Source organism: Dicentrarchus labrax, unplaced genomic scaffold, assembly GCF_905237075.1.
Source record: "Dicentrarchus labrax unplaced genomic scaffold, dlabrax2021, whole genome shotgun sequence".
NCBI classification, from domain to species: domain Eukaryota; kingdom Metazoa; phylum Chordata; class Actinopteri; family Moronidae; genus Dicentrarchus; species Dicentrarchus labrax.
Window position 1 is genome coordinate 1,174,326 of NW_026136712.1, and position 17,965 is coordinate 1,192,290.

Here is a 17,965-nt window from a genome sequence, read left to right on the forward strand (position 1 = left end):
GGTGAAATATTTCAAAATAAAAGATTATCGTCAGCAAGGTAGGTAAAGCGAGATGGCCTGACGAGACACCGACAGTAACTTTCACAAAGATCAAAAAATAAAAACTTTATACTGTGATAAAAGTAAGAACATGTAAATTCAGCGTTACCCATAGTGTTTCTCTCTATTAGTTACATTGTTACAAACATAATGACTGCATAATAACAAAATCATTTATTACAATTGTTGGTGTCAGTCAGTCGTATTGCCCACTTATTAAACATTATGTCACGTTCCCTCTTTTATAGGGTTTTAAGTATGAATATGCAAAAGCAATTATTATTAAAAAGGAATGCTTTTATTCTTAAAAGAAAGTGTACTTCTGGTATTGCTCCGAGTAACTCTCGTCAATGCTCAGTCACTGTTTATGATTCTTCTAAAGTTGACTCTTTCAGTTGCAGCTCAGCGCCCTCTGCCGGTCGTGATAAAGCAGCACTTCACTGTCTGCTTCATTGTGTTCAGTTCTCTGCACAGACCTTCATTGTGCTTAAATGATGGGAAAATCTGCGACCATAATTCAAAAGGTTGCAAATGAATGAGAGACATTCTTACTGCATGCACTGTATTTAACACATATATAAGAGTATACACACTAGTGGAATTGGAATTAATTAGATTCACTTACACATTATAACAATACAAAATTATGGCCGTATTCTTGCAATATTGTGTATTTTTCTTATTGAACAACAAATCTCATGTATTTCAAATCAACAATGAATGCATCTAAAAACAATGTGTCCTCTCCCTCTGTGCCACTGTTCTTCTAAAACGATTACAAAAACTGTTTATCAGCCTCACTGTTGCACTGGGTGACATGTTTCAATGTTGAGCTTGTACTATGTATATGTGATGACTTTTGGAGCAGTGGAGTATATCATCCCTCATAGACGACCATTCCTTAACATAACATAAAACTGAGACTATGTTCTCTTCACATACATACATTTCTCTTTAGTGAAAATAGTCCATCTATAATCTAATAATAATCCATCTGTCCCAGAGACAACCAGCTGGCAACCCCATACGTAAACTCAGACCGAATCCTAAAGGCTGGGTAGAGGGGTTCAGTAAAGGTGCAGTGGAAGGTGTGGATGTGGCTCAGTGAGTCATGGGAGACTTTATAGAAGGACACAGTACCAGCTGGCCAGTCCACATATACTGCCACTGTGTTCCAGACAGTGGAGGGGGCAGGTTTGCGTATGATTTTGACTCTGTTATTGTGCCAGACAGAGTAACTAACGGCAGAGCAGTCCAGACTCCAGGACCTGTCATTCCCTCCGATACAGCTGTCATCACTGAATCCACTCCTTTTGATTCTTTTGTAAGTCACTCCTACAGACACCAGCCCTGCCCAGCTGACCTCCCAGTAACACCGAGCATTAAGAGCATTTCTACACAGCAGCTGGTACCAGGACTGGAACCTCTCTGAATGATCAGGATATTGCTGCTGCTCCTCCTCAACTGTCACCATGTCGTTCTCTAACAGGACCAGCTTCCTGTGTGCTGTGTCTGGGTCCAATGTGAGTTCACAGGCATCTGATGGAGAGAAAAGGGTATTATAGCAGCAGTTATTGACTACACTGTAAAAAAAAACAAATGTATTGTATTGTATGTATTTTTATGGTAAAAAACTAGCAGCTGTGGTTGCCACAAGTTTACCATAATAATAACGGTAGAGCTCTTTTTACTACTACAGTAAAAGGATATTAGTATTGTTAAATTTTAATCTATATTTTACCATATAAACAGTTTTGCCATATGAATTTACCATATAAATCATATGACAGTGATTTTCTGTGCAATTTACAGTCTGTAATACTAAAAAATAACTTTATTCGATATAAATTCCAGTTTTTGCCATGAGATATCCAAGTGTTTTACAAATTTACCTACTGAGAGTTTATGGTCTTTTACTGTCATGGTTTGACAGTTTTTCAACGTAAAATTTACAGACATTTTTTACAGTGTAAATTAACTTGCTGTGTGTGCACTTGTGGGAGAGAGGGACTGACATGCAGCAAAGGGCAACAGGTCAGATTCGAACCCTAGGCCACTGCAGCAAGGACTGCCTTGGTACATGGGGCACCAGCTCTACCAGGTGAGCTATCTGTCTTGCTTTTTAACAGATTTCTTCTACATATAGAAGAAATTAAACAGAGTAGAGGAAGAGGTCGAAATTACAAATCACTTAGCTGATTCGCTGATAATGTACATCATTTTTCAAGGTTAGCACATGACCATTCAAATGCTTTTCAGTATGTAAATCAGTAACAGTTACCATTCATAACACTGTCAGGTTACAGCGCTGCCTTTGACTGTTCAGTCTGTTGATGGTTTGAACTGTTTAGTTCAGTACAAAATCAGCTGATATTAGAATATTTTGTAAGGTTAATAACCCAGCAACCACCTGCAGTATCTGTAACAGAGGTCCAGGAATGCTCAAAATGAACATGTCCTGTTAAAATCCACCAGCAGACCCACCAGAGCAACTTCAAATGGATGGTTCCATTCTGTAAAATATATTTTGCTCAGACAGCTTTTTCTGTCAGAGGACCAAAGTCCTGGAACTTGTGAACTGATTACTTGAAATGTGTTACTTTTGCTAAAAACACATGTTTTTAAAAAGTTCTACATTCATACAAACATGTTGGGAAAACGATCCTCGTGCACACAGATCTGTGAAAACGTTGTAGTATGCATGCCAGGCCAGTAGGTGGCGGTGTAACTTTGCAACTCAACACAACAGAAGAACACCGCAGGCCAGCATGCAAACGCTTTCCTCTAAAGTGTGGTGAATATAAAGAGGAAGAGAAGATGGTGAATGGATGCTGAAAACAGATGATTTTATCTGGATGGATGATGAAGTGTTGTTGTTACTCAGTGTTGACTGAAAATATAATACTCATGCGCGAAGTGGGGCCATGTGGTCATCGTTTTCACAGCAAATGCGTTTTGACAGTTTACATGGCGATGTTACCATTTCCAAAAAACGGTGTCTTTTTTTTCGTTTTCCGAATTGGCATCTGCACAAACTCTATGATGCTTGCTTCGGACAGCTACTTTCAGTCTGTCTGTGTTTACTGTGTCTGTCCCTGTCAAATAAACCATAAATAAAAACCCACCATGTTGAACTAGGGGTGGGCGATATGGGCAAAAAATAATATCTCAATATTTTTTGGGATTTTGGCGATAACGATAATCAGTCGATATCCTTCAAAATGTGATTAGAATTGTCTGAGCTGGACTTGTGTCCACCAAACGCATTTACAGCGCTGAGAGCGCTCAAAAACTCATTTTCCGAGCGCCCAGCGGTGTTAAAAGTTGAACAGATTTCAACTTGAAGTGCTCTGAGCGCTGCGCTAAAAAAAAACGTCTCTGCTGACATCTTTTTACCGCTGAAGGCGCTTAGCGCTCTGAACGCTGAAGCCCATAGGACCCACGTCTCGGCACTAAATCATCTGAAGTACCGGTAGCTTCAGGGACTGGAGGTGTTTGCATTTTCTCTCTATCATCACAACACGCTGCTAAACTGTTTGCAAGGAGGATGCTAGCGAGAGGTCAGCCCACTAGTTGTGTGACTGAATCCTGCCATGCTGTAGAGAGCGTTGCTGCACCGTGTATTAATGGATGTGAGGAGTTTCCGCGGGCGTTTCATTGTTTTTGTCGAAGTAATTTAAATACTCGATAGTGGAAATTTGCACATCGTCAAAACAACAATGACGATATTATCGCAAACGATATATATCGCCCACCTCTATGTTGAACAACTATAGTTTGTTGTATCCCAGTATCCCAGAACAGACAGTGTCATCCTACACACTTCACAGCCTGTTGTCATTCCCAACTTGATGCAAGCAAGCAGTTTTCAGTTAGTTACAATCTACAACTTCACCACAAGATACCACTAAAACCTACAAACTAGTCCTTTAAGATCCAGAATTACATAATGCAGTTGATCATATTCACTTTCAAAAGAGTTTAAATGGATGGCATGCCTTTGATGAGTTTCTGTCTAAATAGTTGAAAATATTCAGGTTTGCTTTCATAAATAAAACTAAAAACACTTACACTTCCTCAGCCCTGGTTTCAACCATTGGACTCCAAGATGGCCCAACCTGGAAGGAGATTAATGGAGTCAAAACAGCATAATCTGTTTTGTTAATGGAAGAAATATGGATAGTAAATTGTTTTCATACACACTTTTTTGTTTGGCTTATTTCCAATACCTGTACTATAAATGATTTTTTTCATTTGAATTTCTAAGGCAGTTCTTTATAAAAGCAAATAGCTTTTGACCTCTCCTGCACTACAGTACAGTAATGCGTATTTCTCATACCTAAATGTATCTATAAAACACAAGTTGACAGTATGACTGAGAAAATAGTTCTCAGGTCTAGCACCTGTACCAGACATTGGCTGTAGCTGGCAGCACTCCCTTTCTCCCTACCTGACAGTGTCCAGCCTCCAGTGTGGATCCTCCAGTCCAGCAGACAACCCCTTTACTCCTGAGTCTCCTGGATGATTGTAGCTCAGATCCAGATCTCTCAGGTGAGAGGGGTTGGATCTCAGCGCTGAGGCCAGGGAAGCACAGCCCTCTTCTGTGAGCATACAACCTGACAGACTACAAACATCCACAACCAAAAGACGATACCAGTCAGATAAGGAAATCATAAGCAGTGGCGGTTCTATCTTGAACGACACCCTGGGCAAGACCCCCTTCGAGCATAAGTGAAGCAGAGAATCATATTTCTCGATTGCACAAATCCTTCATCAGAACAACAACAACATTTTTGTAGCCATTTCACACAATTCAGAAAAAACAAAAATGTGCATGAACTATGCCTGTATTTATTATATTATGAATGAAATTCATAATGGGCACTGACTGGAGAATTAACCTAACCTATATGTTTTGATGGAGCACCTGGAGGAAACCCACGCAAACACAGGGAGAACGTGCAAACTACACATGGAAAAGCCACTGAGGTGACCGCGCTAACCACTGAGCCACCGTATTGCAAAAGGGCACTTTTCAGGTGATTGAATGAACTATCTGTCTATCACTGTCTAATCACAGGCAAACTTCAACCAATCAGTTAACTGAACCATTTAATGTAGTCAAACACCCGACTTACCGGTCGGACTCAGGATAAGAGCGAAAACATATCTTCCATCGAGAAAAGCTTTCAGTTCCGTTCTTAGCTAACTATATGAATTGTAAGCTTCCCACTGGTGCTGAGAATATCAGTGACAGAAAACAAAAATATCACCTGTAATAATATTTTGAAAGTTGTTGGATTGTGGAAAATTTTGCCTATGTTTCTTCAATCCCCTACAAGGAACTTTCATGGCAGGTATTAAAAATATTATATAAATTAGGAATGTCCTATAATATCGGCCCTCCGATATTATCGGCCGATATTCACTTAAAAATTTAATATCGGGAATTATCGGAATCGGGTTTTTATAACCGATGTTTGTTCTGTAGGCTTCAGCATTTCCGAGCCTGCATGAACACAGCATGGGACGTTTACCGGCGTGCGCTAGATGGCGTATAACAACAACAACTACACACTAGACTGGTTGGTTGCTAACCGTGGCTAACAAGCAAACAATTTAAAGCTGAATGATTTTAATATTAACACAAAATAAGTGCAATGCACCTTAAATATTTGACCCTGCTATGAGCTGTTCCTTAACCAAACTAACAATTGGTTAGAATTTACTTTAGAACTCCTTCAGGTACATAATACAATTAAACACATTAACCAAAGCTAGCGCTTAGCAATTAGCATCAGCGCTCTTTTCAGTATTAATACAATGAAAGTTGAAGTTGTTCTCTTATTGTGCACAGACAGTGTTTACATTTGGAAAGCCATGTTGCATTTATGTATGCATCCAGTGGGGCATCACAATAAAATGAGGCATAATGTGTTAATTCCACAATAGGAGATATGTTATGTTGTTACCTAACAGTTTTGGTGTAAAAAGCCTGCATATATCGGTATCGGGTGATATCGGTATCGGAAATTGAGAGTTGGACAATATGGGAATATCAGATATCGGCAGAAAAGCCAATATCGAGCATCCCTATATAAAATATATATAGAAATAGACAATTTTCTCTTCCTTGTCTTGTTTGTTTATGTAGGTAATAAAGGCACCAGTATTAAAACAAGACTGTTTCATAACCAGTTAATAACTCCTTGTAGTATGTTTAACCAATGTAGGAAAGTTGTGACCACAAATGATACAATTATCTGAACAGACTGAAGTAAATAGTTAACATAAAATGTTACGATAGTTACGATATTTTGGTGCAAAAAAGCATCATCAAGCCGATCTAACCTGAGAGTTTCCAGGGTGCAATGTGGACTCTGAAGTCCAACAGACAGCAGGCTCACTGCTGAATCCTGCAGGTCATTGTTACTCAGGTCCAGCACTCTCAGACTAGAGGACTGGCTGCTGAGAAGTGAGGCCAGAGCTTTACAGCTTTCATTTAACAGGTTACAGCCATTCAGCCTGAAGAAAAATAATGAATAAATAACTAAGGTCAATGTAACTCAGGGCCCAAAGTATGCTTCAAATATATCATGGGTAACATGACCTAACCTGAGCATTTCTAGTTCACAGTGTGGACTCGCAAGGCCAGTGAAGAGATGCATCACTCCTGAATCCTGCAGGTTGTTGTTACTCAGGTCCAGCTCTCTCAGACTAGAGGACTGGGAGCTCAGAACTAAGGAGAGAACTTTACAGCTTCTCCATGACAGCTTACAGCCATTTAGCCTGAGGAAGCAATGTTGAGAGAAAAAAAGGATCATTTATATAACACATAAGATGGGTGGTCACTTTTAATGCTGAGTGTCTGATCAAGGAAACTCTGAATGACCAAACTAAACTGTCCTGAAATGTTTCTTTGTTTTTTTTACATTGGTATTCAAATCACAAAGTAAGATTTGAAAGTTAGAGTTATTACTCTATTTTAATCAGAGACACAAAAAGTTATTGACTATTTATAGCAACTACAGCAACTTCAGCACATGATAAAGTAAGTGTTTTGACTGTGCGGCTCTACGGTACAGTAAGTCATCAGATCATTTAAGATTTCTAACCTGAGAGCTTCCAGTTTACAGTATGGACTTCTAAGGTCAACAGACAGCAGCTTCACTCCTAAATCCTGCAGGCCGTTGTAACTCAGGTCCAGCTTGATCAGACTAGAGGACTGGCTACTGAGAACTGAGGCCAGAGCTTTACAGCATCTATTTGATAGGTTACAGCCACTCAGCCTGAAGAAGTGAGGGGAAAAAGCAACAAGTTATTTCCTTTCTTGTTTTACAGTAATGTATTTAAGGTTAATTTAATTTATGTTGTTATGTATGAACGTACAGAGATGTACTGGAAGCTTTGACCACTGGCAGCAGCCACAGAAGACCTTCCTCTGAAGCAGAGTACCTCCTCAAGTCAAACACATCCAGATCTTTGTCTGAAGACAGTAGAATGAAGACCAGAGCTGACCACTGAGCAGGAGAGAGTTTATCTGTTGAGAGAGTTCCTGAACTCAGGTACTGTTGGATCTCCTCCACTAAAGAACAGTCATTCAGCTCATTCAGACAGTGGAACAGGTTAATGCTTCTCTCTGGAGAGAGATTCTCCCCGATGTTCCCCTTGATGTATTGGACTGTTTCCAGGTTAGTCTGCAAGCTTTTCTGTGACAGCAGACCTTGTAGGAGAGTCTGATTGGTCTGCACTGACAAACCCAGGAGGAAGCGCAGGACCAAGTCCAGGTATCCATTTGGACTCTGTAAGGCCTTGTCCACAGCATTCTGGTAGAAGAATTTTACTGCAGATTTGGCCTTTACTGGCCTAGACCTCCGAGTGGTTGTCTGTTCTTCTGCCAACAGATTGCCACCAGAGTTGAAGAATGTCAAATGGATATGAAGAGCAGCAAGAAACTCCTGAACACTCAGATGGACGAAGCAGAAGACCTTGTCCCGGTACAGCCCTCTCTCCTCTTTAAAGATCTGTGTGAACACTCCTGAGTACACTGAGGCTGCTCTGATATTGATGCCACACTCTGTTAGGTCTGATTCATAGAAGATCAGGTTGCCTTTCTGCAGCTGCTCAAAAGCCAGTTTTCCCAGAGACTCAATCATCTTCCTGCTCTTTTTAGTCCAGTGTGGATCTGTCTCAGCTCCTCCATCATACTTGATGTTCTTCAGTTTGGACTGAACCACCAGGAAGTGGATGTACATCTCAGTCAGGGTCTTGGGCAGCTCTCCTCCTTCTCTGGTTTTAAGCATGTTATCCAGAACTGTAGCAGTGATCCAGCAGAAGACCGGGATGTGGCACATGATGTGGAGGCTTTGTGATGTCCTGATGTGGGAGATAATTCTGCTGGCCTGCTCCTCATCTCTGAACCTCTTCCGGAAGTACTCCTCCTTCTGTGAGTCAGTGAACCCTCTGACCTCTGTCACCATGTCTACATACTCAGGAGGGATCTGATTGGCTGCTGCAGGTCGTGAGGTTATCCAGATGCGAGCAGAGGGAAGCAGTTTCCCCCTGATGAGGTTTGTCAGCAGCACATCCACTGAGGTGGACTCTGTAACCTCAGTTAGGATATCATTGCTGTTGAAGTCCAGAGGAAGTCGACACTCATCCAGACCATCAAAGATGAACACAACGTGGAACTGTTCAAACCTGCAGATTCCTGCTTCTTTGGTTTCAGTAAAGAAGTGATGAACAAGTTCCACCAAGCTGTACTTTTTCTCTTTCAGCACATTTAGCTCTCTGAAAGTGAATGGAAATGTGAACTGTATGTCCTGGTTGGCTTTGTCTTCGGCCCAGTCCAGAGTGAACTTTTGTGTTAAGACAGTTTTCCCAATGCCAGCCACTCCATTTGTCATCACTGTTCTGATTGGTTCATCTCTTTCAGCTAGAGGTTGTAATATGTCTTTACATTTGATTGTTGTGTCCAGTCTGTCTGGTCTCCTGGATGCTGTTTCAATCTGTCTGACCTCATGTTCATTAACCACTCCACTCCCTCCCTCTGTGATGTAGAGCTCTGTGTAGATCTGATTCAGGGGTGTTGGGGTTCCTGTTCTAGAAATCCCCTCAAACAAGCATTGGAATTTCTTCTTAAAATTAGATTTGAGTTTATACTGGCACATAGCAGCACTAGTTCCTGTTGGAGGAAGCAAAGAATGAGACTAGAGTGTAATGTAGAAATAAAAAGGTGAAATATGAGGCTTTTATAGTTGCTTATATACACAGGCAGCAGATTTTAATTTCTTCACTACCACAGGATGTTACAAGTAGATTTTTGTTGGCTTGGTTGAGCTCAAGCTGTCAGAAAAAGGCTGGGGGACAGAGCCAAACCTGGGTCGCCTTTGCAAGAACACGGGGCATCCCCAGATGTTAAGAATTTTACTTGCCATTCCAACAATGGCGCAATTACACTGAACAAAATTATAAACGCAACACTTTCGTTTTTGCCCCCATTCATCATGAGCTGAACTCAAAGATCTAAGACTTTCTCTATGTACACAAAAGGCCTATTTCTCTCAAATATTGTTCACAAATCTGTCAAAATCTGTGTTAGTGAGAACTTCTCCTTTGCCGAGATAATCCATCCACCTCACAGGTGTGGCATATCAAAATGCTGATCAGAAGGCATGGGTATTGCACAGGTGTGCCTTAGACTGGCCACAATAAAAGGCCACTTGAAAATGTGCAGTTTCACTGTATTGGGGGGGTCCGGCGTGGTCTGGAAAGCCGGTCAGTATCTGGTGTGACCACCATTTGCCTCACGCAGTGCAACACATCTCCTTCACATAGAGTTGATCAGATTGTTGATTGTGGCCTGTGGAATGTTGGTCCACTCCTCTTCAATGGTTGTGCGAAGTTGCTGGATATTGGCAGGACCTGGAACACGCTGTCGTATACGCCGATCCAGAGCATCCCAATCACGCTCAATGGGTGACATGTCCGGTGAGTATGCTGGCCATGCAAGAACTGGGATGTTTTCAGCTTCCAGGAATTGTGTACAGATCCTTGCAACATGGGGCCGTGCATTATCATGCTGCAACATGAGGTGATGGTCGTGGATGAATGGCAAAACAATGGGCCTCAGGATCTCGTCACGGTATCTCTGTGCATTCAAAATGCCATCAATAAAATGCAACTGTGTTCGTTGTCTATAACACACACCTGCCCATACCATAACCCCACTGCCACCATGGGCCACTCGATCCACAACATTGACATCAGCAAACCACTCACCCACACGACGCCATACACACTGTCTGCCATCTGCCCTGTACAGTGAAAACCGGGATTCATCCGTGAAAAGAACACCTCTCCAAAGTGCCAGACGCCATCGAATGTGAGCATCTGCCCACTCAAGTCGGTTACAACAACAAACTGCAGTCAGGTCGAGACCCCGATGAGGACGTCGAGCATGGTTCCTGACAGTTTGTGCAGAAATTCTTTGGTTATGCAACCCGATTGTTGCAGCAGCTGTCCGGGTGGCTTGCTGGATGTGGAGGTCCTGGGCTGGTGTGGTTACACGTGGTCTGCGGTTGTGAGGCCGGTTGGATGTACTGCCAAATTCTCTGAAATGCCTTTGGAGACGGCTTATGGTAGAGAAATTAACATTCAATTCACGGGCAACAGCTCTGCTGGACATTCCTTGAGTCAGCATGCCATTGCACGCTCCCTCAAAACTTGCAACATCTGTGGCATTGTGCTGTGTGATGGAACTGCACATTTTCGAGTGGCCTTTCATTGTGGCCAGCCTAAGGCACACCTGTGCAATACCCATGCTGTCTGATCAGCATCTTGATATGCCACACCTGTGAGGTGGATGGATTATCTCGGCAAAGGAGAAGTGCTCACTGACGCAGATTTTGACAGATTTGTGAACAATATTTGAGAGAAATAGGCCTTTTGTGTACATAGAGAAAGTCTCAGATCTTCGAGTTCAGCTCATGATGAATGGGGGCAAAAACAAAAGTGTTGCATTCATAATTTTGTTCAGTATAATTGGAAAGTAACAAAAAAACCTCTCTAACCGAAAGAGTTTTAGAGGCTGCCACCAACCAGTAAGGACAACAAACATATCTGACTCTGTATGCTTAAATACACAACCAGAGTTTGCTGTGTGGATTGTGAAATAAATCCAGTTGCTGAGTTAGCATTGCAGTTTTAAGCAGTGCAATTAACCATGCTGACCAACATGACTTTGAGAGACAAAAATACGAAAATGTTGCAGAAATACAGCTGGGGGCAAAAGAGCTGGTACAGAAAGATGTCATGTCAGTTGTGTAGGCAAACTTTGGCTTAAAGATCCATTGTGTAGGATTTTAAGCTGTGAAGTTGCAGATTGGAACCAACTGAATACTGCTTGCCTCAACCAAGCACCACATACCACCTCAGAAAATATCAGAGTGTCCAAGTACCATCATTAGAACTGACGTTAAAATACAGTAGCGTAGACCGACGCTGTTTAGCTATAGACAGTTCACACAGGAGTTCCAATAAGATTATTTATTGTTGACTGAACCAAATAGTTCCTGTTTGGAGCCAAGATTGCAATGTTTTTGAACTGTGTTAATTTTACCTCTGCTTACTATTTTACCATCACATTTTAGCTCCTAACTAATCATGGATGTATTTGTGCGCTACATTCATGAACGTGACTACGTAGGGTGATGTTGAAACAAAATATTACAGGAAGATCGGGAAACGATCTCATAGGTTAAGCACTTAGTATTTTGATGATATGTTTTTTAATTAATTTATAAAATCGACCAAAAATATTTCAAAGATTCCATCGCGTACCACTAGAGGCAGCTCGCATACCACCAGTGGTACACATACCATACTCTGAGAACCTGCAGTGTGAAACTGACAAAAAACATGAAAGGCACTATCTAGAACTGGTGTCTGGACAGAAACTCATCAAAGGCATGCCATCCATTTAAACACTTTTGAAAGTGAAGATGATGCATTTTGCCATTCTGGATCTTAAAGCACCAGATTGTAGGTTTTAGAGGTATCATGCTGTGAAGTTGTAATTAACTCTGCTCACATCTGTATTTGACAACCTGGGAATGAGAACAGGCTGTGAAGTGTGTAGGACGAACTACAGTGAAACTCCCCCAAAAACGTGTTTGTTTGTTTGTCCGTTCTGGGCTACAATAGAAACATGGCGGTTCAACATTGTGGACTCTTTGTGATCATACACTAATGAAAACATACCTATGAATTTTATATTCCATTTCTAACAATAGATTCTACTAAATGAGACCTTTAAGTCAACCCAATACAGGACAAAACAAAGCTGTGTGTTAATAGCAGAGTAGCACAGCTTAATTGGGTGTGTTTGGTGCAGTGTGTGGGGAGTGTGCAGGACAGACAGAGGCGGTGTGTCTGAGGTCAAGACAAGCAGGTAAGCTTGATGTCAGAGCAAAGTGAGGTTAGTAGTAAACAGTTAATGTAACAGTGAATGTACAGTCTGAGCTATAGCTCACGAGAGTTCCTGAGTTTTGTTTGCCAGCACCTGAGTATAGTGACAGAGGTTGACCCCAAAGTTAGCCACAACCCTGAACTTGAGCATTAAAGGAGTCATCCCTAAGGATTAAATAAGCCATTTAAGGATAGATAACGTCACTGTGATGTCCCACCTCTCTGCCTGCTGCGTGTATGGACCCCTCCTGTGTCTATTTTTTTACCAATTCCCTTTGCAATAATGTTGAAGCTCTACTCTATTGGTCTACAGCGCCTTCCCCATAACAATTCACATGGTCTGGACAACAATACAAATGCAAACCACGTGGACTGTCCTAGAAACAGTGTGCACCAATGGCAGACTGAGCTTGGCTTTATTGGAAAATGCTCTTACTCCACTGCAGACAGTCAGCCAGGTCCTCCTTCTTCATTCTCCTGAGAAAGTGTTGTGTGATCTTCACAAAGGCCTCCCTGCTGCTCTTCATCTGCTCTTTTTCCTCACTGCCCACAGCAGCCTCATCCTCTCTCCACTTCTCTGAGCATTCTGGGTGGTCTGTCCTGAGAATCCTCTGACACCTCTTCAACTCGTTCTTCACAAAAGTGACTATGTTTTCTTCAAGCAGCTGCAACACAAGCATCAGATTCATATGTAATACACAGATCCTAGATCACTGTCACTGATCATACAGAACAGGTGGCATTTGCTCTGAGGTTGCTAATGTTAGTTATAAAAAATTAGATTTGCGCACCATAAATATATAGTCCAGATCTGTTTGGTGTTGCTGGCCAGACTGACCGCAGGGGACCTCTGATGTGTGCTGGTGGACTCTGCGAACAACACACACACACACACACACACACACACACACACACACACACACACACACACACACACACACGCGAGAAGTGAAGTGAAGCCAATGCAGTAGTATCTAAAACCTGCATTATTTTTAGTGGCCAACAGGAGGCAGCTCCATGGGCTGCAAAAAGAAGTCCAGTTGCATTTAATGTAATGGCAAAATGATGCTACTTCTCACTTGATTGATTAGCTCAGTAAACAGTTTCCTAATGAGTTTATGGTCTTAATCTCTAGTTTCAAGTCTTCTTCCATACAGCATGATGTTCATTTAGTAAATTAGAGTAATATAGATGATAAAGCATGCTTTAGGGCGTGGCTACCTTGTGATTTACAAGTCATTCTCAGTCAGGGGTATTTCCAAACATTGATTGATTGATTCCAAACATGACTGGTATTTGACCAAAAACTGCAGGGGATAAAGTTGGGGTGTGTGCAAAAGGAAGACTTGTCATGCTAGTTTTTCCATCACTAAAATTTTGCGCTCTTGTTGACATGTTAGCTTGACATGGACCCTGGGACCATGGCAACAACCATAATGCCGAACTCAAGGCTTCAAAACGGTACTCCAACAGGTGATGTCACGATAGGTTCACACTTGGAAAAACCAAGCCCAGCAAAACAGGGAGTGGAGAGCAGGGCAACACATTTGTGATGGCTAAAGTACACCACTATGAATGAAAGGATATACATGCTGACTGTTAGACTAGCTTTGCAGGCGCACTTCATTAGCAACTGCTGGAGTGCCCTTAAAGGCCAGGACACACCAACCCGACGGCCGACCGTCGGCAGAAAAGCAGTCGGACTGATCAGTTGGCTCCTGTCTCCCGAGTCACTTCAAAAAAAGTAATACGTCCCCATAACAGCAGGCGGCGCTAATCTGTGTTGTTGCCCAAGAAAAATGAAAACTGGTAATGACGGATCACTCTAGACCTAGTAAACCCAGAGCACGCTGTCGTCAGTCATTGTTTTCATCAGTGAGTGTTGATAGTAGTCAAGAAGGATCGTTATTGTCATTACTCGCTGAACGGAAAATACGATGGCTAATAATAACAAGAAACTGGCGTTGGCGTAGTATGTTTACCATCGTCACTGCCGGTTTTCTCGGGCACTGACTGATTTGCTAGTCAAGGGCTAGCACTCCACCAATCAGATTGGTCATAGAGGCCAACGGCCACTGGCCGATTCTACATGTCGAATCAGCCAAAATGAACGCCGACTCCGACTGACGACGGCACATCAAACCGACTCGAGTCACCGACCTCGCCCGACTGTCCGACGACAGCCGATAATCGGGTTGGTGTGTCCGGGCCAGCGTATTTAAGCCCCAGCAACTCCAGCAAAACTGGTTGTACTGCTGTAGGTGCAGTGACTTCCAGTAGTGTGTGGGTGTGTATGAGTTTTAAATCCTTACTTTGTATCAACACAATGGCGGTCCTCTTTGAAATTTAAAGGAGTCTCCATAGACCAGTTGCTCTTCAAGGACACACAGCTTGGTACAGGGGAGTCTGATCTTTGCTGCATCCTGGCAGAAATAAAGCATGTACTATATACATTACATTGGCACTAATATAGTAAAATTAATTAAATCAGTTGTATCCATCTAGTTTATGGTTACTCTTCCACTCCGAGTGCCATAGCTTGAAAAAACAAATAAACATACAACATGTAATTTCTGCCACCATGTCTCTCACATAAAAACGAAAACAAAAGACAAAGTTTGATGATGTCGAAGGTATTGTGGCTTCATCTTGGATTCAACCCTGGAGCCATGAGCCAATACTAAATAAATAAAGACGACATTACAAAACAAGAAATTGGGAAATAACTGGTGGACTGGAGGAATGTGGGCTAAACAAGTTAGGGGTGACAGGTGACAGCACTGCTGTTAGGAAATGACCCACTATGAAATTTAAAAAAGTGCCCCTGTGACAATACCTTTAGAAATGAAAACCAGTCTTTTTAAAAGACAATAATGTCTACATTAAATAAAAATGACTTTTTATTTTACAATTTATTGGTTCATTCATATATTTGACTCTATTTATTCATCTGTTTCATTATGTCTAATGTATTTATGTATGTAATATTGTCCCCTGTTCATATACATTAGCATGAATCAGTGTTGAATGCTAAACTGTTACAGTTAGAAACCAGGAAAGATGGATTTATGTATTATAAAATCATTCCAGATACCATCAGTATAACCCGGTACACATCAAAGAGAAGGTCAATTGAGAAAAAAGCTGTCCCTTGACTTACTATGCATGTTCACTTTAAGAGTACTCATTTTTTTCTTCTTTTTTTTGTTGCCGGTATGGGTGGAGACTAAATAACATTTGCACACCCTGCTGGATTTAGTCCTTAAAATGCTCTGAAACATGGCTTACTGTGCTTCAGCAGTCTGCTGTTTAGTGAATGAAATGGGGACTCCCATAGAGTGGTGGCTCTTCATGGACACAGCACGGGGTTCCGGAGATTCTGCTCTCTGATGCTGCTCTTGGCTTCAACACACACACACACACACACACACACACACACACACACACACACACACACACACACACACACAGCTTTAGGTCACAACTATGACGGACGGTGCAGTGATGTTTCTGTATGGATCTCACCTCAAAGCCTCAGCCTGGCAGCCTTGTTCCCCACTCAGAGTGGGTTTAGTGGGGAGGCCTCCCTCCTCTCCGTCGTTACTCTGATCCATGGCAGCCTGAACACCTTCACAAATGCATCATCATGATAATGTAAATAGTTCACTACCACGGATTGATATACTTCGATTATCAAGGAAACTAATAACAGATATTTGGGACTGATATAACTTTACTGTACCTGTTTATGTTCATGAGCTAACACCAGCGACGCTGCGCCTGTAAATGAAACTGAAAGTAGAACACAGTCTTAGGGTTGGGCGTATCAATCCTGCGGTATCGATATATCGATACTCACGCGCTACTCATTTGGCATCGATTTCCTTAAACAAATATCGATATCAACTAACAAATAAGAATTGGGGGTGCATCACTTTCAACTGTTTTGGATAGCTTACTTCAATTACTATGTGCCGAGTCACCCCCGCACCTGTTGGAAAAATCTGTTTTTCTAAACTTCCTCGAAATAATAAGAACATTCGTGCCTTGTTTCAGAGAGAAATTATATCTATTCCAAATGTGATGTTTTATTGGAACCGATTTGTAAACGACATTGACTGGAAAAAGTTTGGATGATTCCTCACAGATACCTGAGAGTAAACAAGGTGAAAGAAGTGTGGTTCAGAATAATTCACAGATTTTACCCTGCTAATCACTACATGGTTAAATTTAAAAGAGACATCAGTACAAACTGTTCTTTTTGTGAAGACCACCCAGAAACTGTTTTGCACCTCTCTTGGTATTGCTTACACACCAGAACATTTTGGCAAAACTTCAGCAGATTCGTCATTGACCATATTTATAAAGACTTTGCCTTATTGTGGGAGAATGTGGTATTTATTGCCAATAAGAAATGATCAGTATCGGTATCAATGAAATGCAAGAAAAAGTATCGGTATTGTATCGAATCCTAAAAGTGTGGTATCACCCATCCCTAGTCCACAGAGTACGGTGGCCCTGAGAGCTCAACGCACTGCAACTAAAAAAAACACATAATATAAAACAATACACAAAACACTGAGTGTTCACAGACATGAAATGAAAATGAATTACACTGCTGAACTTGGCGTACAGAAGGTATGGATTTGTGGCTGATTGCTAAATTCCATTTAGCTGCCTCAGTTTCAGGGTCCTGGTGTTGTTCATGCTAGATCACTGAAGTGGTATATATAATTGATATTAAAAGTATTTAGTAGCCTACAATGTTGAAGTACTAGTATATTAATTGGGTATATCAAAATGTGTCCTTTTTTTCTAAAGCAGTGTTATTTTTGCTTTATCTTACAGCCATTGTGTGTGTAGGTAAGTATATATATATATATATATATATATATATATATATATATATAAAACTTCCCTCTAACCCTCTTGGGGTGGTATCTGTCTCATCCTCAGGCTCGGGTCCTCTACCAGAGGCCTGGGAGTTTGAGGGTTCTGCGCAGTATCTTAGCTGTTCCTAGGACTGCGCTCTTCTGGACTGAGGCTTCTGATGTTGTTCCTGGGATCTGTTGGAGCCACTCCCCCAGTTTGGGGGTCACTGCCCCGAGTGCTCCTACTACCACGGGGATCACGCTCGCCTTGATCTTCCACATCTGCTCCAGCTGTTCTTTCAACCCTTGGTACTTTTCAACCTTTTCGTGTTCCTTCTTTCTGATGTTGGCGTCTGCTGGTATGGCCACATCTATCACCACATCAGCGCTTAAATGAATGTAGTGAAGTAAAGAGTACAATATTTGCCTCTGAAATGTAGTGGAAATAACACAAGTAATGTGCAAGAACTTTAAATGTAGTTAGTTAGTACAGTACTTGATGTAATATACAGTTTAGGCTCACATTACAACACTGGTATATACTGGTTGATGGCTGCATATTATACCCAGTGATTTTGTGATTGTTT

At 41.6% G+C, this 17,965-nt stretch overlaps 1 protein-coding gene across 3 annotated transcripts; it reads right to left on the reverse strand.

Moving 5' to 3' along the window:
• Positions 1-315: 315 nt before the first annotated feature.
• Positions 316-16,322, reverse strand: LOC127373056 (NACHT, LRR and PYD domains-containing protein 3). 3 transcript variants are annotated; one of them, XM_051417130.1, is made up of 13 exons: positions 16,250-16,322; positions 16,033-16,135; positions 15,796-15,909; positions 14,820-14,930; positions 13,299-13,377; positions 12,944-13,172; positions 7,495-9,223; positions 7,155-7,328; positions 6,655-6,828; positions 6,391-6,564; positions 4,490-4,663; positions 4,111-4,157; positions 316-1,578 (listed from the first exon to the last, which is right to left on the reverse strand). In XM_051417130.1, the coding sequence occupies exons 2-13, from the start codon at positions 16,119-16,121 to the stop codon at positions 1,019-1,021; spliced, it is 3,654 nt and encodes a 1,217-aa protein (XP_051273090.1). In that variant the 5' UTR covers positions 16,122-16,135; positions 16,250-16,322; the 3' UTR covers positions 316-1,018. The 3 variants fall into 3 exon arrangements, with proteins under 3 accessions (XP_051273090.1, XP_051273089.1, XP_051273091.1); XM_051417129.1 differs by having other exon boundaries at positions 7,429-9,223; XM_051417131.1 differs by lacking the exon at positions 14,820-14,930 and having other exon boundaries at positions 7,429-9,223.
• Between the last annotated feature and the right edge of the window lie 1,643 nt (positions 16,323-17,965).